The sequence below is a fragment of the Seriola aureovittata genome, chromosome 3 (assembly GCF_021018895.1).
Source record: "Seriola aureovittata isolate HTS-2021-v1 ecotype China chromosome 3, ASM2101889v1, whole genome shotgun sequence".
Lineage (NCBI taxonomy): Eukaryota > Metazoa > Chordata > Actinopteri > Carangiformes > Carangidae > Seriola > Seriola aureovittata.
The window spans coordinates 10,606,580-10,633,048 of record NC_079366.1 but is presented as its reverse complement, the minus strand read 5'-3'; the positions used below and the strand labels follow the sequence as shown (position 1 = coordinate 10,633,048).

Below are 26,469 nucleotides of genomic sequence, written 5' to 3'. Positions count from 1 at the left end.
ATAAAAACAGAAATTTTGGAAGGACGTTCATTTTTATAGCATTGGTTCTACCCGCCGGAGTGATATGAAGATGGGACCACCTCTCCAGATCTTGAATAGTGCGTTCAAGCAGCAGTTTGAAGTTTGCAGCAAACAGACCAGCTATACTTCTTGTCACCACCACACCCAAATGTCTAAAAGAATTTGTCGTAGTTTTGAAAGGAAAGTGAGAATATGAGAGACTCTGTGCAGACTTATTAATTGGGAAAAGTTCACTTTTAGAGTAATTTAGTTTATAGCCAGAAACCTCACCATATTCCTTTAAAATAGACATGATGTTTGGAATAGATCTGTGTGGATTTGTTACATATAAAAGCAAGCCGTCTGCATATAAGGACACTCTGTTTTCAATCCCTCCTCTGTGAATCCCATCATGACTCTTTAGAGAACGCAAGGCAATAGCCAGAGGTTCAATCGAGAGAGCAAACAGAAGCGGGGACAAGGGGCAACCCTGCCTTGTTCCTCGACTCAGGGGAAAATAGCAGGACCTAAAAGAGTTGGTTAACACAGAAGCAAGGGGACACCGATACAGCAGCTCCACCCAGGTTATAAATTTGTCACCAAAGCCAAACCTTCTAAGAACAGCAAAAAGGAAGTCCCACTCAACCCGGTCAAAGGCCTTCTCAGCATCCAGGGAAAGAAGGACCTCTGGATGCTGAGGGACCGGGCCGGGGGAGTATAGGACATTGTAGAGCCTGCGGAGGTTTGAAAACAAGAAGCGATTTTTAATAAACCCTGTCTGATCTGGCGATACAATTGATGGGAGAACCCCTTCCAGTCGAGTGGCAAGCATCTTGGCTAGTAATTTGGTGTCTACGTTTAAAAGGCTAATGGGTCGATAGGATCCTGGTTCCTTAGGGTCTTTGCCTTCCTTTAATAATACTGATATGGATGCCTGATAAAAGGTAGGGGGTAGAGTTTTTGCAGTAAAAGCCTCATTGAAGGCTTCAAGTAACACAGGTGAAATTAATTTGGAATAAGCTTTGAAAAATTCAGCGGTGAACCCATCAGGGCCGGGAGTTTTTGAGCCCTGCATATTTTTTATTGCAAGCATTAAATAAGTAAGTGAGAAAGTCTCTTCAAGATTGACCCTCTGGCTTGCTTCTATTGTTGGAATTTGTAATTTGTTTAAAAAGTCATCTATTAATCGATGATCACCTTTAGACTCCGAGGTGTAGAGGTTTGTGTAAAAAGATTTGAATATATTGTTAATTTCCTGTTGATCAGTTAATATTTCACCTGTAGTTGAGCGTTATAAGTCTGGATGCAGCTGATTGGCGAATCTGTTGAGCCAGACGCCCAGCCTTCTCCCCCTGTTCATATAATCTATGTCTAGTGTGCAATAATAATTTCGTTGATTCATCAGTGGAGAGGAGGTCAAAGTCTGATTGCAGGGAAATTCTTTTATTGTAAAGATCAGGTGAGGGTGTTTCAGCATGTTGACGATCAATCTTTTGTATTTCCTCTGATATCTCAGACAGACGTTGAAGACGGGATCGGTTGGAGGAAGTGCTGTAAGAAATTATCTGCCCGCGAATGTAAGCTCAATGACCTTTTCAAATCAGAATTACTGCCAGTCAAGTAGCAGTTTACATCCACATCTGTCTAGACTCGTATAATATAGGTAGTGAAGACTTTGATGGAATTGTATAAAATGTATTAAGTGTAGTTTATGACAAATTGGAGGTTAGCACTATATTGACATTTATGCTTTCAGTGAATAATTTCCTGTGAGAAACATGCTGTCTTCACTCAGAGAGAGAAGTACAAATTTATAAATACATACACACACACACACACAAATATATATATATGTATATATGTATATATACATACAGGTAGTTACTGTGTTACAGTGTTACTGAAGGAGGAGTGTGAATGTGAAAATCCAGATGAAACCTCTAAAGTTATTTTAGAGGTGGTTATTTATGGTATTGAACTTAGACGAGCTAATGTGGTTTTGATCTAGCAGTGTGTTTTAACCCTTCTACTACAGACAACTTCCTGAAAAATGAGGAAGAACATAAAGATTTAGTTCCAAGATTATACCATTTAAGCACAATTCACCAACAGCTTGATCACTCACCAGTGGGTGAAATATGGAGATGGTCACCTATGAAGACGAATCTGAGATGTCTATGGTATATGAAAACTTCCGCGATGCCACAGTCAGGAATGATGCATTAAAGAGCCGCTCTGGAGAAGACAGTAACGTTCCAGCTGCAGCACTTGGTGAGGCAGAAATGTTTTGAGGTTGATTTACATAACTGCAGCATATGTAACAATCTTCATAATGATCTTATCTTGTGCATTTAATACTAAATTTGAATTTTAGAAATGAATTCTAAAAAGGAAAAATCATCAATGCAGATATTTCTTAAATGTTATTTTAGTTACAACTTTTTGATTTTACATTGAACATCGATACATTTTTGCATCTTGTGATCCTTTATTATTATGTTTCATTTTATTTTCATATAGCTGTGATGGTCATAATTTGCCAATTTACTGTATTTGCAACTGTATGTGTAAATGTTGCCATAATTTCACATCCTAATACATGCTATATTCATCGGATGTGAACTAATATGATTATGTGAGGAACATTAGTGAATCAGTCTGCAGTTGGAGTAAGGTTAAGGTCAGGGGTAGCCTATGTCTCATTATTCATGTAAATCAATGTAACTTAAAAAGTTTGATCAAATTTGTGTGTGTGTGTGTGTGTGTGTGTGTGTGTGTGTGTGTGTCACAGGAATAAAACTGTACAGACTGGTTGCTGTGACCTTTGGACTCCTGTGTATCCTGCAAGTGACTCTCAACATTTGCCTGTGTCTTGCTCTCTGTGAGTCTTCCTAACATGCATCTTTGTTTCTAATTTGACATCTCACCTCTGAAACACCGGGAAAGTGTAGTGGGTTACCACCACACTTTCAGTGCTTACACATACAGGCTATGACAATTGCTTGACAAATTGGTTGTATAAACAGTGCAGGAGTGTATAGTTGTCTGGTCTGAAATAAACATGTGGAGATAAATGATCTTGAATTGAAGATAAATCAAAATCTTACAAGTGTGACACATATTTCTGTTACTAACTACACAGCGTATTAAATAAGGTCTTCTTTATTAAGCCTAAATAATTAAGAGTTCAAGTATACAGAATTACTGTCTTTAGCACACAGTAATATAAACACTCCTCTGGCATACAGCTGTATATGGACCATGTTTGGTTCCTCTGCTGTCAGCCAAGAACAGAAATCTGAATCTACAGTCGCACAGGCTCAGCAAAACTGAGAAAACGCAGCCTGGTCTGATGAATCTGGATTTCTGCTGAGGCTGCAGATGGTAGGGTCAAAATTTGGCATCATTAGCATGAATCCATGGACCCACCCTGCCTTGTGTCAACAGTCCAGGCTGGTGGTGGTGGTGGTGTAATGGTGTGGGGAATTTTTTCTTGGCAGACTTTGGGCCCCTTAATATCAATCAATCATTGTTTCAATGATTGTTGGTTTATGGCCACAATTTACCATTTTCTAATGGCACCAAGTCAGAAATGCACCAAGTCAGAAAGCAAATTCCTCAAACTGGTTTCATGAAAAAGACAATGAGCTGTACTTCAGTGGCAGTTATGATTACTACAAAATGTATTAGGCTTATTGTATAAATGTAATTTTTCAAAGAATGATGAATGATTAATTCAGTGAAATCACAGTTTTCAGCATATATAAAGCTAAAGATAGAGTTTTAGATCAACTAGAGGAAACCAACAATGCACCTGATAGATTGATGTAAAACACCATGAAATTCTGTTTCAGATACTGAAGCCAGATGTAAAAACCTGACTAGATAATAGTTTCTCTCCACGTCAATAACATAAAGTGACACAGTTTTGAAGTGAAGTGAGTGTTTGATTGTGAACATAACTGACTGAGTGAGAAAATAATGGTCACCTCTCCACTTAAAATGACAGTTTCACAGCGTGATTCCCTGACTGAAGAGAGAGATGAGTTGAAGAGGATCAACTCTGGTAATGAAGATGAAACTGCTCCAATACTCATGGCTTTGGATCCAAAAGGCTTCAAGTACAATACTGGGCACATTTGTGTTACAGATATAGAGTTACATATGATGATAGCTCCAGTCACTAACAAAACAACTCATACAATAATCCACTGTTGTAAAGTTTAAAAAGGAGACAATTAAAGTGGCTTTGATTTTGAACATTCATATTACACTCATGCCCTGAAACACATAATTTATGTAAATGAACAACATTCACTCATTATGTTAACAGAAAACATTGTGTGGTTTATAATATGTGCAGTTATTAATTATAGATCAACTAGAGGAAACCAACAATGCACCTGATAGATTGATGTAAAACACCATGAAATTCTGTTTCAGATACTGAAGCCAGATGTAAAAACGTGACTGAAGAGAGAGATGAGTTGAAGAGGATAAACTTTGGTAAGTTTGAGGATGAAACTACTCCAACAATCAGAGCTCAGATCTGAAAGAAACTATAGGTTTTGGACAATCACTAGTCCAAGTTGTTACTTCAGCATCTGTAGATGACTTTGTAAATCCATCAAAAAACATTCCTTTTACACACCTACAGGGAGGAATCAAAACATTTCTTATTTTATTTGACATATTTTTACCTGTTGTTTCTATGAACTGCTTGTAATCTTTATCCTGGCTAAGATAATCACTTTCTTTATATGTGTGATTGATTTTGTAATCTAACTCTCAATGAGAAAGTGAACGAATGTATTTCTCAACATGTCAAACTTCCTTAAAAGTGAGATTAAACCAATGTCTCAATTATCAGCCACTAAACCATGTTACAGCACAGAACACATTTAGTCACAGATTATGAGGTGGCATCTGGTCTTGTTTTGTAGCTGTATCAGAGAACAGTGTGTTGAAATTACACCATTTATGATTGATAGATTATTGCATTAGCCTATACAAAATCTGTGTTAATGTGGATTGTTTGAATGAATCTCTCCAACTTTGGTTGGATTAATGTAAAACACCATGAAATTCTGTTTCAGATACTGAAGCCAGATGTAAAAACGTGACTGAAGAGAGAGATGATCTGGAGAGGAAGCTGAAAACCTCTGGTGAGTATGATGATCAAACTACATCAGTAAGAAGAGCTTGGATTTCACAGCGTGAAAGTCATAAGTGTTATGTTACTTAGAAAGTTCCCAGTTAAATATTCTAGTTCATTTAGTTAGTTTCTCTCCACATCAATAACAAAGTGGCACAGTTTTAAAGTGAAGTGAGTGTTTGGCTGTGAACATAACTGACTGAGTGAGAAAATAATGGTCACCTCTCCACTTAAAATGACAGTTTCACAGCGTGATTCCCTGACTGAAGAGAGAGATGAGTTGAAGAGGATCCTGATAGGCCTAGGTGAGTATGAGGTTGAAATTAATTATATCAATAATCAATGATCCAAAGATGTATGAGTGGGACATTGGGAGAATATGTGTGTTACATACAGTCAGCTCCTGTCAGTGCCAATATTCTCCATATATAATAAAATAAGATTATGAATAGTGAACACTTATTCTGCCTGTGCTTCTGAAACACAGTGTTTGAAGTTACTCTGTAGCATCAGGCATCTGCTCGGTTTGATGTTTAGTGGAGATATACTTAGGTCACCGTGGTGTCACAGGTTCTTGTTGATGCAGTAGTAATAATAATAATAATAATAATAATAATAATAATAATAATAATAATAATAATAATAATAATAATAATAATAATAATAATAATAACAATAACAACAACAATAACAATAGCAATAACTAATGATAATTGCAATAACTAATGATAATTGCAATACTATTATAATTGCAAATAATAATAAAAGAACAAAGGCAGTTCAATTAAGAGCACAGGACATCATAACAGTTCAACCATACAGCAGCAGTAGCTGTTACTTTTTCCCCTTTTATAACACACAAATAACAAATCTCCCTTTCATCCCAATGAGAAATAATTTGTTAATTCTTGTTGTTAATGAGATGCTTCTGTTTGTCTTTATGTTCAAAAAGGATGGGTGTATTTCAGCGATAGTATCTATTACATTTCTTCTACCAAGAAAACCTGGCAAGACAGTAGAAATGACTGTCTTCAAAAAGGTGCAGACCTGATGATTATCAACAGCAAAGAAGAACAGGTACAGTATGTCTATGTGTACGTATTAAAAACACATTGATGAACGCACATTGTCTGAGGTGGAGGATGGAATCAAGTTAAGTTTAAGTTATTGATGGTTATTTTCTCTAAAAAAAGGATTTCACGAGACAGTCGAAGAAGAATGTGTGGATTGGACTCACTGACAGTGAGACAGAGGGGACATGGAAATGGGTTGATGGGACTCCACTGACAACAAGGTTCACTCATTTTTCAGTCTCTAAGCAAGAAAAAGCTTTAAATCTTCTTGTGTTAAAAATAGTATTAGTGGCGATGAAAGTCTGTTTCTAATTCATTACATTTGAACTGATAGTGTGCTGTTCAACATGGCAGAGGAAATGTTTCTTGTGTTCTTTATAAAAATGTATATTTTGTTTTTTGGTTTCAGCTACTGGGCGAGTGATGAGCCTAACAATAGTGGCCCTGGAAACACAGCTGAAAACTGTGGAGAAGTGATGATGCATCAATTGGAAAATAACTGGAATGACTTATCATGTGATTATCTAAAGCTCTGGATCTGTGAATTGAAATTGCGTCCATAACTCAGCATCCCAACTCTGCAGATGTCTTTGTTAAACCCAGGACAATCCAATCATTGCCAAGAAGAAAGTGTTCCTATTGTTTTGGCATTTCATTGTGGACTTACGTCCTCACAACCTGAATATGCTCATATGTGCTTTTATATATAAATGTTTTCAGATCGGTCGGCTTTGTGTGGATGCTGTTACTGTGCTGCAGGGAAAGTGGCCACATACAGGAACAGATGTCCAACTGTGGTCACTGCTTTGTTTGCAAAAAATAATGCAAAGAATAATGAAGGGTGTAATGTATTGTGCATGTTTTGATTCATTTCTGAATAAATGTCTGCTACTTCCTCATACAATGACTGAATGTTTATAAAATTTTCTATCATGCAGTATAGGCCGGCATAGTGATAAAGTGGTTAGCACTGTCGCCTCACATCGAGAACATGCTGTAGTGCAACCACGACTGATGCTTAGCTTTGCAGTGCTGTTGCAATGGGACCCATTTCTGTCTTTCCTGTGAGGACTACTGCTAGAAAAAAAAGATGTCTACCTCCAACTATTTACGACTTAATTACAGCGAAGCTAAATAGTGAACCGTGAACTTAAAAGTGTATCTATGAATCCATTTAACTCAAACCTAATTAACCTATGCATACTAAGATTAAATGAACAACTCTCTATGTTCAAGAACTGGTTTATAAAAGATCTGAAGTTCTGAAAAAGTACTTTGTTTCCCTGACATGGTGTAAAATGCATCACCTTCCTCTTTGAGTATACCATATACAGCCAATAATTGATATATTATTATTATCCTTTCAATCAGAAGTATATCACAGTACCTTAATGGCAATTTAAGTTGTTGTCCATCAAAATCTGCTTTGTGTGACACGTGATATTTCCAATGTCTCCAAAGACTGTAACTTCTCCATGACACTCACTTCCTTTAAATCTGTGTTGACTTGATCACTATCGCTTGGCTTGAAATCCTGAACATGGCAGGAGAAAGAAGCAAAGATGGAAACATGAACAGATGAGGCAAACATGGATCAGAAATCGGCATTTGAAATGCACTAGGTGTCTGTGCATATTAGTGATGTAAAAGTCAGACATACAGAAAGTCCTGATATAAGAGACTTGTTAACATCACATGCCTCTGCTGTGTTTTAGGGAACTGATCAGTTCTCTCTGTTTGCCAGCACCTGTTTCAGACAGATCACTAATTTCCCTCCAACTCTACGGCTGATGACTCGTTTTGTGTTTCTGCAGCAGATACCATTTTGTGTTGTTGTGGAATTTTGCTTCAGCCAGAACAATTGTGTATTTTTCATTCATTATTTACAGTTGGTGAAGAAATTCAGGTTTTACTCTCAACATTTAATTTAAAACAGTCTTCTAAATGAAGAGCACTTCTTTGTAAAGGAGGAAGTTTAGGTTTCCCACATCCACATCCTCTAACTTCTTCTGTGGGAAACTGCTGTTAATGCCTGCTGTCTAAATGTTGAGTTAGTGTTCACTGAGCCTGTTTCTGGTCTGTCACTTCAGTCTGTACTGTATCATAGATGTATGTGCAGTTATTCCAGTGTTGTGTATGACTGTTTTTGAATGACTGAACTTTTACAACAGTTGTGCCTCGAATTTAAGAGTGTCAGTAAGTAACTTTGCAAGGCCTCAGATATTTTAACAATCTAGTGGTGGCATCCTTTATCTAAAGATCGTTTAACTAATGATTCCCACCTCTGAGGCAAATGCACCAGAAGGAAGAGGCAACAGATCATTCAGATAACTAGAATTACCGCCTCGTCTCCGCCACTCAGACTAGTTTCAGGTTCCCTTTTCATCTATAGTCATATAAAGTATTAACCATTTGTGTGAAATAATTGCTGTTTGAAGTCTTGAGTTATGGCTAAAAAGTATTTTTCTGAGGTCACCGTGACCTTGACCTTTGACCTTTGACCACCAGAGTCAAATCAGTTCTACCTTGCGTCCAGTTGGACAATTGTGCAACATTTGAAGAGATTCCCTTGAGGAGTTCTGGATGGACAAACCGAAAACAATCTGCCTCCGGCTCTGGCCGTAGCCGGCGCTGAGGAATAAGAAAAAGGAAAGACAGTTCATTAAATCCCTGCAGCATGTGAACAAGCTCAGACTGGAGTCCAGTGAGGCTGTGACTGTGGTTTTTTACTAAACATATTAACATATTCTAAACATATTATTTATAGTACAAAGTACAGCTTGTGACGTCTTGTTGGTGTAAAATAAAGTGTGACTGAATTGTCCAGGGGAACATATTGATCAGGTTGTGCATAAAATACATACATTACAAATAATAACTTTAAATTATAAGCATAAAATAAGACAGCATTAGTTTCAGTTACACATTAAGGGAAACATTTTCATTATTTGCAGTTTAGGAAACATTACTGCCATTGATTCATTTCTTTACTGCCATTGAATCTACTACAGCATTTTTACCTAATATCACAATAATGCACAGTAGATTGTGCAGTTTTTATGTGTCATGTATGTAGCTGTGTTCTCCTTCTTCAGTTCAACAACCTTTGGCATTACAATAGTTTTGTCACACCGTGGTGAGGGTGTCTTGTCTTGGGTTTGTTTTGTCCTGTCATTTCCTGTTTTATTTTGAAAAGTAAATCTCCTCTCGTTTCAGGTCACTTGCCCTTCCTCATGTGTCTCAGTCTGATTGCCCTAAGTGTTTCCACCTGTCCCCTATTTCCCTCCATGTGTTTAAGTAGTCTGTGTTCCCCTTGTCTTGTGCCAGAGTGTCATCGTCCTTGTCCTGCACCAGAGCCTTGTTCCATGTCCACAGCCATAGTAGTTGCCCAAGTAAGCCGTTTATACCTCTAGAAGAGTGATTTTTTGTTTGTAAATTTTCCAATAGCTAAAGTTCATAGCCCTTTGTTTTTCCTCGTTAACGAGTGATTTTTTGTTTGTTAATTCTTTCCATAGTTTAGATTTCTAGTCCTTTTGGTTTTTCCTCTTTAAGAGTGATTTTTTGTTTGTTTATTCTTCCATAGATTAGATTCATAGTCCTTCGGTTTTTCCTCCATTCGGAGCGTTTTGTGTTTATCGATTTGTTTCTTTTGATTAGAGTTTTTTCCTCCTCCTGGAGTGTTTTTGTTTCTCAGGATTCAGAGTTTAGTGTCTAGTTTTTATAGCCATTTGTTTGTCACTCTGTCTGAGGTCTCCGGTGGATTTAATAAAAGCCTTTTTGTTATTCAAAATCTCTGCATCTGAGTCCTGCTTGGAGTCTCGGCCTGACAAGTTTAATGGCATCCCATTTACCAGATTACCATTTGAAATGACCCCTTCTGTAATATTTGTACATCATATTGAATATAAAACTAATTATATGTCAAACGAAAGCCAACTTATTTCTGTAAGGTCATAAATCTATGTTATAATATAATACTGTACTAGTGCAAAGTGCAAACAGTTGTGTGAATTCACTTACAGTTACATTCTGTTGGTTATGTTAATGAAGAGTGAACCCAACCCTAACTCTTGAACAGCACTGTTCATTAATAACTAATGACCATAAACCACAAAAAATGAAACAATCCATTAAAGTTATTTATCAAGCAAAACTCTCAATATTTTTCTGGGCACAGCACGTATAAAGTCACTGCTGCTTTTCTCTATTTTATACCAGCATCACTTTGGAGTTCGGTCATTTGTTATATTAAATCTAGATATAAATAATGCATATTTAATCATTCATTGTAGGAGCAGTGAAATATGGAAAATAATCAATAGATTAATAGATAATCAAAATACTCTTTAGTTGCAGCCTTAAATATAAATACAATGTGTGAAGTTTTAATTTGCCTAGCCCATCTGTTTTTCCTTGATCACAAAATAAATTATTTGAAAAAAGTGTGAAAGACTCCGGGTGACAACAGTCAGCTATCCAGGGAGACAATGATATAAAAGGCAATGTACAGTTTATGTAACATCCAGCACAAACAGCAGGTGGCAGTGATGTACCATTGTGTGAATTTCCAACTACCATTAAGTGTAAATTTAAGAGGCAAGAGATCATTCATAAATTTTTCATAATTGCTGTTTGAAGTATTTTCTGAGGTCACTGTGACCTTGACCTTTGACCTTTGACCAACAAAATCTAACCAGTTCATCCTTGAGTCCAAGGAAATGTCTCTGCCCAGTTTGAAGAAATTTCTTCAAGGCGTTCCTCAAATTTAATGTTCACATGAATGGGATGAACAACCCGAAAACATTAACCCTCCAGCTACGGCTGAGGTTTGGCCTTAGATATAAAATGAGAGGAACCATTATGTACTTTTGATTGTGCTGAGATCTACATAATTAACCCTGACCATTTATTAAAATGAAATCACAGAGAGGCATGAATATTTAGGGGGGGCATCGCTGTGGCAAGCAGGGAACTATATCATTTGTTTCAAAGCGTTTATGGACATAGTGAGCACAGAGAAAAAAATGTTAGTCAAAACAATGTGGTTCACCTTTAACAGGTGTGAACATCATGGCTGCAGAAAATACCCAGGTGCCACTTCCCAATAACAATCAGTCTTAGAGGCTAAGTAGACTCCAATCTAATCAAAACTTAAGAGAAAACAGATGGTTGTAATATTTCTTAAATCAATGTGTCTGTAGTGTTTACAGATGAGACCATTTGTCCATAATGAATAAAAAGCAGAACAGCCTTTAAATGCACTGGGTGAACTGAAAATCCTTTTACAAATGAAGTGTGACAACACTATCAATAAAAATCTATGTATCAATGTATCAATAATGTATCAATAAAAAACGGTTGTCTGCACCACAATGACATAGAAGATAAAAACTGCTATTTATTAATACATTTATTTAATTTTCAGTATTTGCATTTGTATTAGGAAAATGTTTTGAGCAGATATGTTATAGTTTTGTGTCACTCATATGTATTTTTTATAATAAATGTTTCACTTCTTTTCCATACTCAGCGTAATAATCTAAGATATTCAAATTGTCACAGTCTCTATGTAATCTCACAATGATATAGTATGTCATATTGTTGCTTTGGATAGGTTTATTGACAACATACATGCAACATATCAGGTAGTCAGGGACAGAGTGAGTAAATCCAACATGTTGTTATTTTCATTGTTGTCCCCTGTAGTGCTGCCACCCCATATAAAGGGTAGATGATGGTGTTTGGACACTGGAAACTTTAAAAGGGATGTTCCAAAAATAAAATAAAATAAATATAGGTTAGCAGGCTCAAAGTGCCAAAAAAAAACCCAAAGAATAATGAACCCCTAGAAGTTCAACAATAAAAAAACTTGAGCCATAATGTCAAAGAATTAAACTGCCTCACAGCAAGCTACCACCTGCTCTGTCTCTCTCTATTGAGTCCTGACTGGCATCCTATCTTCTCCTTCTCCCCTAACTGGAGCCTACCACCAGCTCAGGTGAGTACGGGGGTGAGCTAACCCAATACACATGCCTATCCAAGCATACCAAACCCCATACAACCACTACATAATAACTTTTGTTACTACTGACAACTCCCCCTCTACAATAAGCACCAGATATTATTCATAAGTGCACAAGTTTCACCCCACTGTCACCTACTGCAGAACAGTTCTACCCCTGTTCCCACACACTCATGCCCAGTCCCTCACTACCAAGAGGACCTAATGACACACACCTTTCCCTGACTGACTGAGCTGCTGATCAACCCCACTCACCTAGACAAACAACTGAAAATATACAAAGTGGGCCGACCCTCCCAAAATATCAAACCTGCAAACACGGATCAATCACATCTCACAACCAATGTATTGAGTAACCGAAGCTGAAAAATCAATAGAAACATCTGACTAAAACATTGATCAAAAAACAATAATGACAAAGCAATGATAAGGTCGGGGATCAGGGCCTAGTGACAAGAGAATGGAGCAGCCTTTTCACATCCCTTTATTTTTCTTTTTTACAATCTTCAAACTTGTTTGCATTTTGTCACTGCATATAAATGTTTTCCTCTCACCCTTAATTCTCACAGAGAATAGTGTCACTGTATCTCGTAGTGAGCGACAGAAGTCCTCCTTCCAGTCATTAATATTTTCACCTCACTGCTGTGATGCAGTGTGAGTGCTGGGTCTAATCTTCTCCTGTACCATGTAAGACTTCTCACAGGTGCCATTTCCAGAAGAAAACCTCTGAAAACCCAAAGCCAGTTTAAGGGAATTCTTTGACCTGTGTTTATTCATTTTTATTTTTTTAAATCAGATAACTCATCAATTGTTAGAGTAAATCTTCACCAGGGCCAGATGGGTTCAGATCTTCACCACGTCAATCATCTAAAATCATCCATTAATAAAATACAAAACTCACTGAAATCTAATATAGAGTAGATTTACTGTAATTATGATGCAGAGTACAAGAAACTGAGCTGGTCGTAGGGCCAGACTAAGAACAGGAACTCAGTGGTTATCAGACACAGAACAGTAGGACTCAAAATGCAGAGGAGGGGACAAAAAGAAGGAGAGTTCGGTAGTCGTTTTATTCAGTCCAATTTCAAGCAACCAGGAAATCCAATCCACAGGGCAGAGGTACAAAATCACTGGGTGGGTACCCGGTATCCAAAAGGCAAAAACAGGTCAACATCCCAAGGGCTATAGATATATACATGAAACAGACACTGGACCGCTGACAGGAATCCAACAAGACGATCTGGCACAGAAGGGAAAAACCCCACCACATATATACACTGAATGATAACGAGACACAGATGTATCACATTAGGGGAAGGGAGGCAATCAACAGGAGGGAAGGAAGTTAGACAGTACAAGGAAGAACACACAACAAAATAAAACAGGAAGTAGACAAGACACAAACACTAAACCTACTAAAATATATTACAAAACTACCTGGGCCCTGACAGTGGTATGTTAACACCCATAATAACATTTCTTACATTTCCTAGAATTTGAGACCATTGGTTCCAGGTTATTGCCTTACATTGTTATGATTTATTGCTCTAATAGCTGCTGAACACTTAATACACATCCCAGGTTTCATTGGAAATATTCAGGTTCAACCTGTTTTTGTAAGCATTTCCTAAAAGATAATGGTATTTTTCACATTGTGACCTTTGCAGTTGCACCTGTCTGGCGTCAGATCTGTTCTACTTCTCTTATCCGATACCAAACTTATATATCAGGTTAAATTCTCAATGTTTTCCACCTGAACTATGTCCGCAAAACAAGTATCTTGAATGCAATCAGTCATGTACACCCTCGGTACTTCCCCATTTCTATTACCTTTTAATAAACAACTCTCTTCTGTTACAACACATATTTCTTTAATGCAATATCTTTCATACTGCTAAACAAAGCATCACTGAAAATACTGTATATCCCACATAATGCTAATTAAAATTTAAAGATGCTAAAGTAAGCCAAGAACGAAGTGACATACTCAGCGCTCCTTCAGTGTGTTAAAATGAACTGAACCAAATAGTGAATTCTTTAGTACCTTTTTACTTAGTTCCTGAAAGGGAAACACATCAAACTTTCTTCATTTTTGTTGTCTTGTATTCTACACTGCAACAACAACAACAACAACAACAACAACTGTTAGTCACTCGATTTTATGGTGCACTAATAAAATGTAGCAAGCCATACTTTGTATAAAATTAAACAGAACTATGAATAATATTTACATTTAGATTTACTCTTTTGGCAGATGCTTTTATTCAAAGTGACGCACAAGTGAGGGACATTACTAAAGCCTTGGTGTAGTAGGAGACCCGTGCGTAACTTTTGAGTTCTACATCTATTTAATAATTGCATTAAATAGTTCTTTAATATAGCACAATATAATATATGCTATATTAGACAGTAAACAAACACAATGACACCCTAATTAGACGTCATACACCTAGATTATGCTGTAATTAGAAATCGCATAGAATTATGTTTTAGATCCAAAATAAATTATACTTAGACAATAATACGCCAAATTATACTCTACTTACAAACCAAACAGGATATCCTAATATACTAATAGACACCACCTTCTAATCAGAAATCATATACAATGCTGTAATATGCTGTAATGGAAACCACATTTAATACGACCAACATGGGCCTATGATAGCTTAAATAAGGCATTGCGCATTAGCATTAGTGATGACGATGACTTAATGTAAATGTAATAAACAGAATATCATTTTAACTAAACTTAAACATTTAAACATGGATCTGTGTGGGCAATTACACAAAAAAAACTACGTTTATAAAAAAGATTGAGTGTTTGAATAGTTGCAAAACGCTCCAATATCTGGCAAAAATAATAAATAGTTTAAATATGAATGCCACTTGTAGAGAAACGATATACTGGCTTTATTCTGATGTTTGTCACACTGAAAGTTACCTTGACCGATCCAATAGCATGTTTATCCAGATGGATTTGTCATGTGTGTGGGGGCATAACTGTAACATTACAGTTCTCCACACCAGGAGAGAGGAACAGAGAAAAGTCAGACTTCAGCAGAAAGGTCCAGCACATTTCCCTCATCTTCTCTTATCCTCACCGGATCTGTGAGGGTGACCAAAATTGCCATGCCAATTCCAGTTGTGTTACTCTTGTGGAAAATTAATTCTATTTCATGATGACCATTACTTTAATTAAGTCATACAGTAAGAGTATGGGAAGATAAAAACTTAGATAAATCAAGACACCTTGAAATCTTCTTTTTTAAAGTAATTTTGACCAAATTTTACTAACCAAAACTGCTGAAGCATGCATATATATAAAGCTATGTAAAGGCTTAAAAACATGTCACACAGAGAGCAAAATGGTTTAAAACCGTACAAGGAAGGTGAGAGTACACAAATACCAAAGGGTACACTGTGATGATTAAACTCTGCAGTCATTTTAGAGGTGGTTACTTATGGATCTCTGTGAGTCTTCCTAACATGCATCTTTGTTTCTAATTTTACATCTCACCTCTGAAACACCGGGAAAGTGTGGTGGGTTACCACCACACTTTCAGTGTGTTACAAGCTGTGACAATTTCTTGCCCATCTAAACAAAGAGACTAGAGTTGGATACTGTGACCTGAAATTTATATTGAAATTAATTTGCACATTAGACTCAGTTAAACAAACAAGCAAACAATATGGTATCAAATGCACTATGCTAAAGATTCTCTTAGTGCACCTCTTTTTTTATTCTCAGTTCTGAACAAAAATACAGAAAAGTATGGATTATGATTACTGATTAATGCAGTAAAGTTAGTTTCCATATTAAATAATAACTACCTATATTAATACTAATAGATTGATGGAAGTCTATTTAACTCCATTTTAAAGTGGCTCTTCTCTCTTTGTTTGTCAATATTATCTCACTGTGTTGCAAATGGTGGTAACTCATCAACCAGCTACTGAGGCCAGATGTAAAAACGTGACTGAAGAGAGAGATGAGTTGAAGAGGATAAACTTTGGTAAGTTTGAGGATGAAACTACTCCAACAATCAGAGCTCAGATCTGAAAGAAACTATAGGTTTTGGACAATCACTAGTCCAAGTTGTTACTTCAGCATCTGTAGATGACTTTGTAAATCCATCAAAAAACATTCCTTTTACACACCTACAGGGAGGAATCAAAACATTTTTTACTTTATTTGACATGTTTTTACCTGTTGTTTCTACTAACTGCTTCTCATCTTTATCCTCTAGTTAGATAATCACTTCCTTTCCCAAATGTCAAACTATTCCTGATTAACTGATGAACCTGATGGGGACACATTGGTTTTTCAATGCTTTTGACTTCAAAAGACAAATTTGGGCATTAAATAACAAGTCCCAGCCAGGTTCATCACTTTTAGCGTCCCCAGGAAACACTTCATTAAAGTCACAAGTGTTACGTTACTTACAAAGTTCCCAGTTAAGTATTCTTTCTTTTTTTTTTTGTATTTTGGTGAAGCAAGACAAAGACAAGGAGGGTGACATAACATAACATTGACATGACATGACATGACATAAAACAACTTAACAGCCTACACAACTAGTGTGACAAAACAACTGACAGCTTTTGTTATTGTTATAATAGTTTGACTTATTGACAGTTATTGTTTTATTGGGAGGAAGTTACTGAGAGTGAGAAAGAAAAGATGACGACAAAGTAAAGAAGAAAAAACAAAAAACAAAATTACATGTTGTACAAAATGTGACAATCACTTCCCCATCTAAAAAGGGAAATCAGAGCTGGGCACTATGACCTGAACTTCATATTGAAATGAATTTGCACATTTAAAACAAACAAACAAATAAAAACAATATAGTATGCCAATTGAGGATGGTCACGATCAGTGTGTCCATTGCTTAGGGCTGGACCATGCCGGCATGGCCATCCAGGACCCAACATCCTGTATGAAGAGTGAGGGAGGCCAGCCACTTTCATTGAGCAGCTGCACCAGGTGAAGCAGCCAAGAGTGGTGGTTTGAGATGACCAAGTGGGGGTGAAGCCTCAATCCGTCAATACCCTGGGTGCAGCCATGGGGAAAGGGTTGGCAATGCTTTCCCCTGTGTCAGCCCCATTTACTGCACAGCAGCCCTCCTCTGCCAAGGTGAGGTAGGGAGAGCTTGATAAGTCAGTGGTCGAAGCAGGTAGAGGAGGCGCAGGAGCAACCACCTCCGCTCTATTGCCAACTCATTACTTGGGCCGCTCAAGCATTTCTCTGTACCACTGATCCTGATTTAGAGGTGCTGGTACTGAAGCAGTTTGATAAACCGTCTGAGGCCCATCGCTGGTCAGGTCTATGTAGACGACTAGCATGTGTGCATGGTTTTTGCTGTTTGCTTAGGCTGCCTGTGGTGCCACCTGCCATGTTTGGGCCAGATGCAAATAAAATGCTCCAGCTGGCCCAAAATGTCCGCCATTGTGCTAGGAAGAGGTCAGGATGCTCCAACAAGGGCCGTGAACAGTGGGTCTCGACAGCTCCACGGCCTGGGCCACCCCAGCTGGACTCTGTGGCTTCAGGTGACCTACAGCTCCATTTGGAGGCCAACTGGCGTGTTAGAGCTAAACATGGTCGGCGGAGTGGACAGGCCAATGGCCAGGGAACCCCCAAGCAAGGAGCGAGCATTTGATTGAGAATGTCTTGTGAATGTCATGCAAACATTAGGCGTGAACGTCTGATTTAAACACCGTTTGAAACACTTGATATTGGAAAGCCCAAGTCCAAGCCATTTTTAAGAAAATTGCAAACACCTAAACCTCCTAATTGTAGTGCCAACTATTGGATAATTAGTGTCATTTTTTGTGCCTGACTAGTGGGTGGAATTTGCAACCAATCTGCCAATTTTGAGCAGCACATATACTTTTAGCAGCGAAAAATAGAATTATAAACATAACCACAAGCAGCAATTAATGAGGTCCAAGCTGCTCGGCAGCATTTCGATATCATATGCATGAGTTGCTATTGAATCTTTGTTGAAGTAGGACCTTGGCCATCTGGGGCTTGGAACCCCTGACCATGGTATCCCCAGAGAAGGTGACTTAATGACTGCACCACTGGGGAACCAGGTACCAGCTACACACGCCTTCACAAGTTGAGGCAATGACATAGCACATGTTCAAAACTGAGGTATTTTTGTAGGTTTAACCTTAAAACACTTAAAACAGTCAAAATGTTGGTGTGAATGTCCTTAAAAAATCACATATTATTTTGATTTCAACACTGAATCAAACACGGAGCAAAAAAAGAAAATAGTTTATTTTAGATTATAGAATATAGTTCCCCTCAACAATATAACAAAGCACAATACAATAATGTAACTAAATCAACTATAAAGGGTACACTACTAACATAATATGAAGGTGCTTAAACTACATTTACGCACCTGAAAGAATACAAAAGTGAAGCTTCAGTCGCTTTAATGATGCTCTGGGTGTGACTGCCAACTGAAGATGGCAGTGCAAGTCCACGGTGTATATACCGACAGTTGGTGTTACACAAATCAGGTGAAAGATATATCTTGCGGATGCGCTGGGACACATCATCAGTGGAACCTGGGGACATTGGGTGTTTCGGGTCTTTCAACATCAGACACCCTCGCCCAGGCGACCTGACCGGGGTTGATCAGTCCCCAGCCTGTGTCCCAGCAGCGTTTCCCCACGGATCTGCCCTCTTGATCCATAGCCACCTTGTGGCTTTCTCTGAGGCTTCTTTTGCGGATCTGATAGCCTTCCTCTTTGCCTCCCCGATGAGGCCCAGCAGCGCGAACACTTTGCTGAGTGAACGCCCTGCAAATCCTTGGCAACCCACCTCCAGAGGCTCATAGCGAATTCTCCAGCCCTGCCTCCTGTACTCTTCCACCAGCTCCTGGTACTTGGCATGCTTCCTCTCGTTGGCCTCGTCCATGTGCTCTTCCCAGGGCACTGTGAGCTCCAACATGATCAACTGCTTGGTGGAATCTGACAGGATGATCATGTCTGGTCGGAGTCGTGTTGATGTTATCCTGGCTGGGAACTTCAGCTGTTTGCCAAGGTCCACTTCCATTTGCCAGTGAGTGGCGGAGGTGAGGAGGCCAGACTTCGCCCGTGGTCGAATGTTGGGCTTCTCTCCGGCTCTGAGGAACATGACGGTCTTTGGCTTGTGGGGGCCCTTGATGGTGTTGATAGCAGTGGCTAGGCTGTCAGCAACTGCTCGTGGCGCCAGCGATAGCGCCCGTCTCCAAGGGGCTTTCGGGCAACTGCTGAGGAGGTGTTCCAAGGATCCCCGTCATGAACATCGGGGACAGGATGGTGTTTCGGTTTTGCCCCAGAGGTTGGCTGAACTTGGTAGGACGTCATAGACAGCCTGGACTAAAAACCTGATGCGATGGAAGTCTGCTTTCCAGATGTTAGACCAGGTGATCTTCCTTTGCAGAACATTCTCCCATTTTGTCCATGCTCCTTGCTGCCCCATTCCCATCATCCTGCTGGCTAGCACTTCCTCCACACCTGCCCGCACTTCCTCCTGAACAAGATGTTGCCGCTCTTTGCCTTTGGTGTTTTCAACACTTGTTGCTGGGAAGTAGCCAATGCCTGCATGCCCTGTGGCAATGGACCCCACCAGCACCTTCTGCCTCAGTTGTGACTCAGCCACCTCCAGAGCTTCGACTGCACTCCATTTCCTGCCTGTTCGCACCTGGATACTAGCTGTTGCCACCTTTAGATCTCTGGATTCCCTGTACTGCAATGCCTCCCGTGTTCTGGTCACCATGAACTCTTCAGTGAGGCCGCTGATTGGGAGCTGCAGGATGTTGCTGGTGCCATACAGCACATATTGTTCATGAAATAAAACTTAGCTGCGAATCAGTGGAAAATAGTGCAAAATACACATAAATACCCTATATACCACAATTCTTTTACCTTTAAAGTAGATTTAGTTTTACTTCAGTAAAGAATCTACCCTGATGGTTTTTCATCTCGTCCACTGAGATGCCACTTTGGTGCAGAAGCAGCTTTTTGTTTTGCTTGTTTGTTTTTGTTGTTGTTATTTACTGTGGAGATGCCCCGGTGTGTGCTGCTGGTATTTTTCTTTATTGTTATAGTTAATTGACGTCTTAGCTTAGTGAGGTCTGCCTGTGCTTCTGAAACACAGTGTTTGAAGTTACTCTGTAGCATCAGGCATCTGCTCAGTTTGATGTTTAGTGGAAATATACTGAGGTCACCGTGGTGTCACAGGTTCTTGATGATACAATAAAGACTAGTTTGGATTAAGGTCCATTGTTCACTAAAAGAACAAAGGCAGTTCAATTAAGAGCACAGGACATCATAACAGTTCAACCATACAGCAGCAGTAGCTTTTACTTTTTCCCTTTTATAACACACAAATAACAAATCTCCCTTTCATCCCAATGAGAAGTAATTTGTTAATTCTTGTTGTTAATGAGATGCTTCTGTTTGTCTTTACGTTCAAAAAGGATGGTTGAAAAGAAAGAAAGAACAAAGAAGAACAGGTACAGTATGTCTATGTGTACGTATTAAAAACACATTGATGAACGCACATTGTCTGAGGTGGAGGATGGAATCAAGTTAAGTTTAAGTTATTGATGGTTTTTTTCTCTGTATAAAAAGGATTTCACGAGACAGTTGAAGAAGAATGTGTGGATTGGACTCACTGACAGTGAGACAGAGGGGACATGGAAATGGGTTGATGGGACTCCACTGACAACAAGGTTCACTCATTTTTCAGTCTCTAATCAAGAAAAAGCTTTAAATCTTCTTGTGTTAAAAATAGTATTAGTGGCGATGAAAGTCTGTTTCTAATTCATTACATTTGAACTGATAGTGTGCTGTTCAACATGGCAGAGGAAATGTTTCTTGTGTTCTTTATAAAAAAGTTTATTTTTGACTTTGGGTTTCAGCTACTGGGCGAGTGATGAGCCTAACAGCTATGAAAACAAAGACGAAGACTGTGTAGAAGTTATGTGGTATGGCATGAAAGAAGACTGGAATGATAAACTTTGTGATGATCTAAACTTTTGGATCTGTGAAATGAAAAAATAATGAATGCCTGCTCAGACAGACTTAGTAAATAAAAACTTTTCTATCACCTGATTGCTCAACACGTCAATAAAGCCAACCACACAGTGTTTGTCATTTATCTGTATTTATTTTACTGGTAGACTTCATGACTTCATCATATTGTGATGTGAATAACTGTCAGAATGTGAAAATGCATTAATGTCCTGAATATGTATTTGGATTGATTATTCTTAAAATAATTATTCTTGTTTAACAATAGCTCATAGATCAGAAATTGTAAGTTTGGTCATATTAAAATATGGTAGGCTACAGGTGATTGTGGGGAGCAGGAGGGGATGGAAAAGGCTTGACATCCTGTGACTTGGCAAAAGAAGTCTGTCTGTCTGTCTTACTCCTCACCAGATGTTGGTTGCTGCATAATTTCATTATTTTTTATTGCCAGGAGGAGATTTGCCTGAGTTTCTATAGTTTCTATTTCAACAGCCTGAATATGCTCATCTGGCATGCAAATTATTTTTTAGGTGTAAACAGTGTTTTCAGATCGGTCGGCTTTGTGTGGCTGCTGTTACTGTTCTGCAGGGAAAGTGGCCACATACAGGAACAGATGTCCAACTGTGGTCACTGCTTTGTTTGCAAAAGATAATGCAAAGAATAATGAAGAGTGTAATGTATTGTGCATGCTTTGATTCATTACTGAATAAATGTCTGTTACTTCCTCATACAATGACTGAATCTATGAACGTTTATATACATATTTATAATGCAGTCTAGGGCGACACGGTGGTAAAGTTGTAAGCACTGACGCCTCATAGTGAGCAGGATCTGGGTTCAAACCCCGGGCCTGGGGCCTTTCTGTGTGGAGTTTGCATGTTCTCCCTGAGCCGGCGGGGGTCTAAATGTTGAGTTAGTGTTCACTGAGCCTGTTTCTGGTCTGTCACTTCAGTCTGTACTGTATCATAGATGTATGTGCAGTTATTCCAGTGTTGTGTATGACTGTTTTTGAATAACTGAACTTTTACAACAGTTGTGCCTCGAATTTAAGAGTGTCAGTAAGTAACTTGCAAGGCCTCAGATATTTTAACAATCTAGTGGTGGCATCCTTTACCTAAAGATCGTGTAACTAATGATTCCCACCTCTGAGGCAAATGCACCAGAAGGAACAGGCAACAGATCATTCAGATAACTAGAATTACCGCCTCGTCTCCGCCACTATAAAGTATTAACTATTTGTGTGAAATGTTGTACAATTCCTGTTTGAAGTCTTGAGTTATGGCTAAAAAGTGTTTTCTGAGGTCACCGTGACCTTTGACCTTTGACCACCAGAGTCAAATCAGTTCGTCCTTACATCCAGTTGGACAACTGTGCAACATTTGAAGGGATTCCCTTGCGGAGTTCTGGAGATATCACGTTCACAAGGCCAAAATATGGTCACCGTGACCTTGACCTTTGACCTTTGACCAACAATTTTGAAGAAAGTTCTGTCAAGGCGTTTCTGAGATATCTATGTCCACGAGATGGGACAGATGTACGTAATTACGGATGGACAAACCGAAAACAATCTGCCTCCCGCTGAGGAATCAGAAAAAGGATGAAAGACGGTTCATTAAATACCTGCAGCACGTGGACAAGCTCAGACTGGAGTCCAGTGAGGCTGTGACTGTGGTTTTTTATTGTACTATAGGTGTGTGTGTGTAACACACTGTGTCAAAGCTTCTGAAAAAGACAACTGACAGAAAAATGAGGAAGAAGAAGAGTGAACAAGAATGTTGCTGTGAGAATATAAAAGAAGCTTCAGATCTCGGACTAGCACCATTTGTAGGAGGCACTTTCACCAACAGCTTCATCACCCACGACTGGCTGAAATATGGAGATGGTTATCCATAAAGACAAATCTGATGCCACAGTCGGGAATGATGCATTGAAGAGCCACTCTGGAGAAACAGGACCAGCACCTGGTGAGGCAGAAATCTTAAATGTTTTGAGGTTGACCAAAATAACTGCAATATATAACAACAATATACAACAATGTTCATAATAATTTTATCTTGTGTATTAAATTTTTAATGTAAATTTTTGAAATAAGTCCCACAAAGAAAAAAATTTAATCTCAGTATTAAATGCAAATATTTTTTAATGTAATTTTAGTCAAAAATTTTGATTTTGCATTGACCATGTTGGTTGTATTTTTGCATCTTGTGGTCCCTTCTTTTTATGTTTTTAACTTTATTTCTATATGGCTGTGATATTCACCTTATATTAATCAGATATGTAGATGTGAAGACTGTATCAGGGACATTCGTAAAGCAGTCTGCACTGATGTGTGCGTGAACGTGTAATACAGTGAGTTTAAGGTCAGGGGTAGCCTATGTCTCCAGGGAATGAAAGTAAATCAATATAACTAAGTTTGATCCAATTGTATGTGTGTGTGTGTGTGTGTGTGTGTGTGTGTGTGTGTCACAGGTGTAAACCTGTACAGACTGGTTGCTTTGACCTTTGGACTCCTGTGTATCCTGCAAGCGACTCTCAACATTTCCCTGTGTCTTGCTCTCTGTGAGTGCTCCTTTTTTTAAAGTTATTGTTTGGCCATTTTTTTGCCTTTATTAAAGTCTTAGTGAGAGAGACAGGAAAGTTGGGGGGAGAGAGAGGGAATGACACAGAGATTAGAGTTGGTTATGACCTGAAAAAAATATTGAAATTAATCAGACTCAATTTGACTAAGTAAAAACTAATAAATGTAGTAAACAGTAGTATTCAATGCACTATGCTAAAGATTCTCATAGTTCACCTTTTCTTTATTCTTTGTACTGAACAAAAACAGAAAAGTGGATTATGACGGATGATTAATGCAGTGAAATCACAGTTTTCAGCCAGTAAACATACAGCCCAACATGCACAAAGTCACAGGATACTACATGACATACACTCACTGGGCACTTTATCAGGAACTCCTGTACACCTTCTTATTAATACAGTTATTCAATCAGACAATCATGTGAAGAATCATGTCAACATGGACATGAATCTCAAGGGCCAAATATGTGAAGTAACAACATTTCCTCATTATATTAAGAGAAGATGTTGTATCGTTTATGATATACACAATTGTGTTTCATACAAATTTGTTTCTTATCTATTTGTTGTATAAATGTATTTCAGAGTTGCATATATAAAGCTAAAGATAGAGTTTTAGATCAACTAGAGGAAACCAACAATGCACCTGATAGATTGATGTAAAACACCATGAAATTCTGTTTCAGATACTGAAGCCAGATGTAAAAACCTGACTAGATAATAGTTTCTTTCCACATCAATAACATAAAGTGACACAGTTTTAAAGTGAAGTGAGTGTTTGGTTGTGAACATAACTGACTGAGTGAGAAAATAATGGTCACCTCTCCACTTAAAATGACAGTTTCACAGCACGATTCCCTGACTGAAGAGAGAGATGAGTTGAAGAGGATAAACTTAGGTAAGTTTGAGGATGAAACTACTCCAACAATCAGAGCTCAGATCTGAAAGAAACTACAGGTTTTGGACAATCACTAGTCCAAGTTGTTACTTCAGCATCTGTAGATGACTTTGTAAATCCATCAAAAAACATTCCTTTTACACACCTACAGGGAGGAATCAAAACATTTTTTTTATTTTATTTGACATGTTTTTACCTGTTGTTTCTATGAACTGCTTGTAATCTTTATCCTGGCTAAGATAATCACTTTCTTTATATGTGTGTTTGATTCTATCGTCTAACTCTCAATGAGAAAGTGAATGAATGTATTTCTCAACATGTCAAACTTCCTTAAAAGTGAGATTAAACCAATGTCTCAATTATCAGCCACTAAACCAGGTTACAGCACAGAATACATCTAGTCACAGATTATGAGGTGGCATCTGGTCTTGTTTTGTAGCTGTATCAGAGAACAGTGTGTTGAAATTACACCATTTATGATTGATAGATTATTGCATTAGCCTATACAAAATCTGTGTTAATGTGGATTGTTTGAATGAATCTCTCCAACTTTGGTTGGATTAATGTAAAACACCATGAAATTCTGTTTCAGATACTGAAGCCAGATGTAAAAACGAGACTGAAGAGAGAGATGATCTGGAGAGGAAGCTGAATACTTCTGGTGAGTATGATGATCAAACTACATCAGTAAGAAGAGTTTGGATTTCACAGCGTGAAAGTCATAAGTGTTATGTTACTTAGAAAGTTCCCAGTTAAATATTCTTAAATTAGTTAGTTTCTTTCCACATCAATAACATAAAGTGGCACAGTTTTAAAGTGAAGTGAGTGTTTGGTTGTGAACATAACTGACTGAGTGAGAAAATAATGGTCACCTCTCCACTTAAAATGACAGTTTCACAGCGTGATTCCCTGACTGAAGAGAGAGATGAGTTGAAGAGGATCAACTCTGGTAATGAAGATGAAACTGCTCCAATACTCATGGCTTTGGATCCAAAAGGCTTCAAGTACAATACTGGGCACATTTGTGTTACAAGAGTTACATATGATGATAGCTCCAGTCACTAACAAAACAACTCATACAATAATCCACTGTTGTAAAGTTTAAAAAGGAAACAATTAAAGTGGCTTTGATTTTGAACATTCATATTACACTCATGCCCTGAAACACATAATTTATGTAAATGAACAACATTCCCTCAATATGTTAACAGCAAATATTGTTTGGTTTATAATATGTGCAATTATGTTTCCTACTAGACTTTTTTTATTTTATAAATGTAATTTCTACAAGACTTGAGAGTTGCATATATAAAGCTAAAGATAGAGTTTTAGATCAACTAGAGGAAACCAACAATGCACCTGATAGATTGATGTAAAACACCATGAAATTCTGTTTCAGATACTGAAGCCAGATGTAAAAATGTGACTGAAGAGAGAGATGAGTTGAAGAGGATAAACTTTGATAAGTTTGAGGATGAAACTACTCCAACAATCAGAGCTAAGATCTGAAAGAAACTACAGGTTTTGGACAATCACTAGTCCAAGTTGTTACTTCAGCATCTGTAGATGACTTTGTAAATCCATCAAAAAACATTCCTTTTACACACCTACAGGGAGGAATCAAAACATTTTTTTTATTTTATTTGACATGTTTTTACCTGTTGTTTCTATGAACTGCTTCTAATCTTTATCCTGGCTAAGA

General features: G+C 38.1%; 1 protein-coding gene and 1 pseudogene across 1 annotated transcript; one reads left to right on the top strand and one right to left on the bottom strand.

The window, feature by feature from the left end:
* Window positions 1–2,138: 2,138 nt before the first annotated feature.
* LOC130167090 (C-type lectin domain family 4 member M-like) lies at window positions 2,139–7,062 on the top strand. The gene is made up of 9 exons (XM_056373059.1): window positions 2,139–2,271; window positions 2,792–2,881; window positions 4,010–4,066; window positions 4,444–4,506; window positions 5,097–5,165; window positions 5,398–5,460; window positions 6,108–6,232; window positions 6,349–6,449; window positions 6,638–7,062. The coding sequence occupies exons 1-9, from the start codon at window positions 2,139–2,141 to the stop codon at window positions 6,789–6,791; spliced, it is 855 nt and encodes a 284-aa protein (XP_056229034.1). The 3' UTR covers window positions 6,792–7,062.
* An 11,843-nt stretch (window positions 7,063–18,905) lies between these two features.
* On the bottom strand, window positions 18,906–20,235 carry LOC130167086 (uncharacterized; annotated as a pseudogene).
* Window positions 20,236–26,469: the final 6,234 nt, after the last annotated feature.

Bases quoted from the DNA above. Each gene is read 5' to 3' on its own strand.
- LOC130167090 (XM_056373059.1), top strand. From the start codon at position 2,139: ATGGAGATGGTCACCTATGAAGACGAATCTGAGATGTCTATGGTATAT. The intron at 2,882-4,009 runs GTGAGTCTTCCT...TTAAAATGACAG, and splicing joins TTGCCTGTGTCTTGCTCTCT to TTTCACAGCGTGATTCCCTG. The intron at 4,067-4,443 runs GTAATGAAGATG...ATTCTGTTTCAG, and splicing joins GTTGAAGAGGATCAACTCTG to ATACTGAAGCCAGATGTAAA.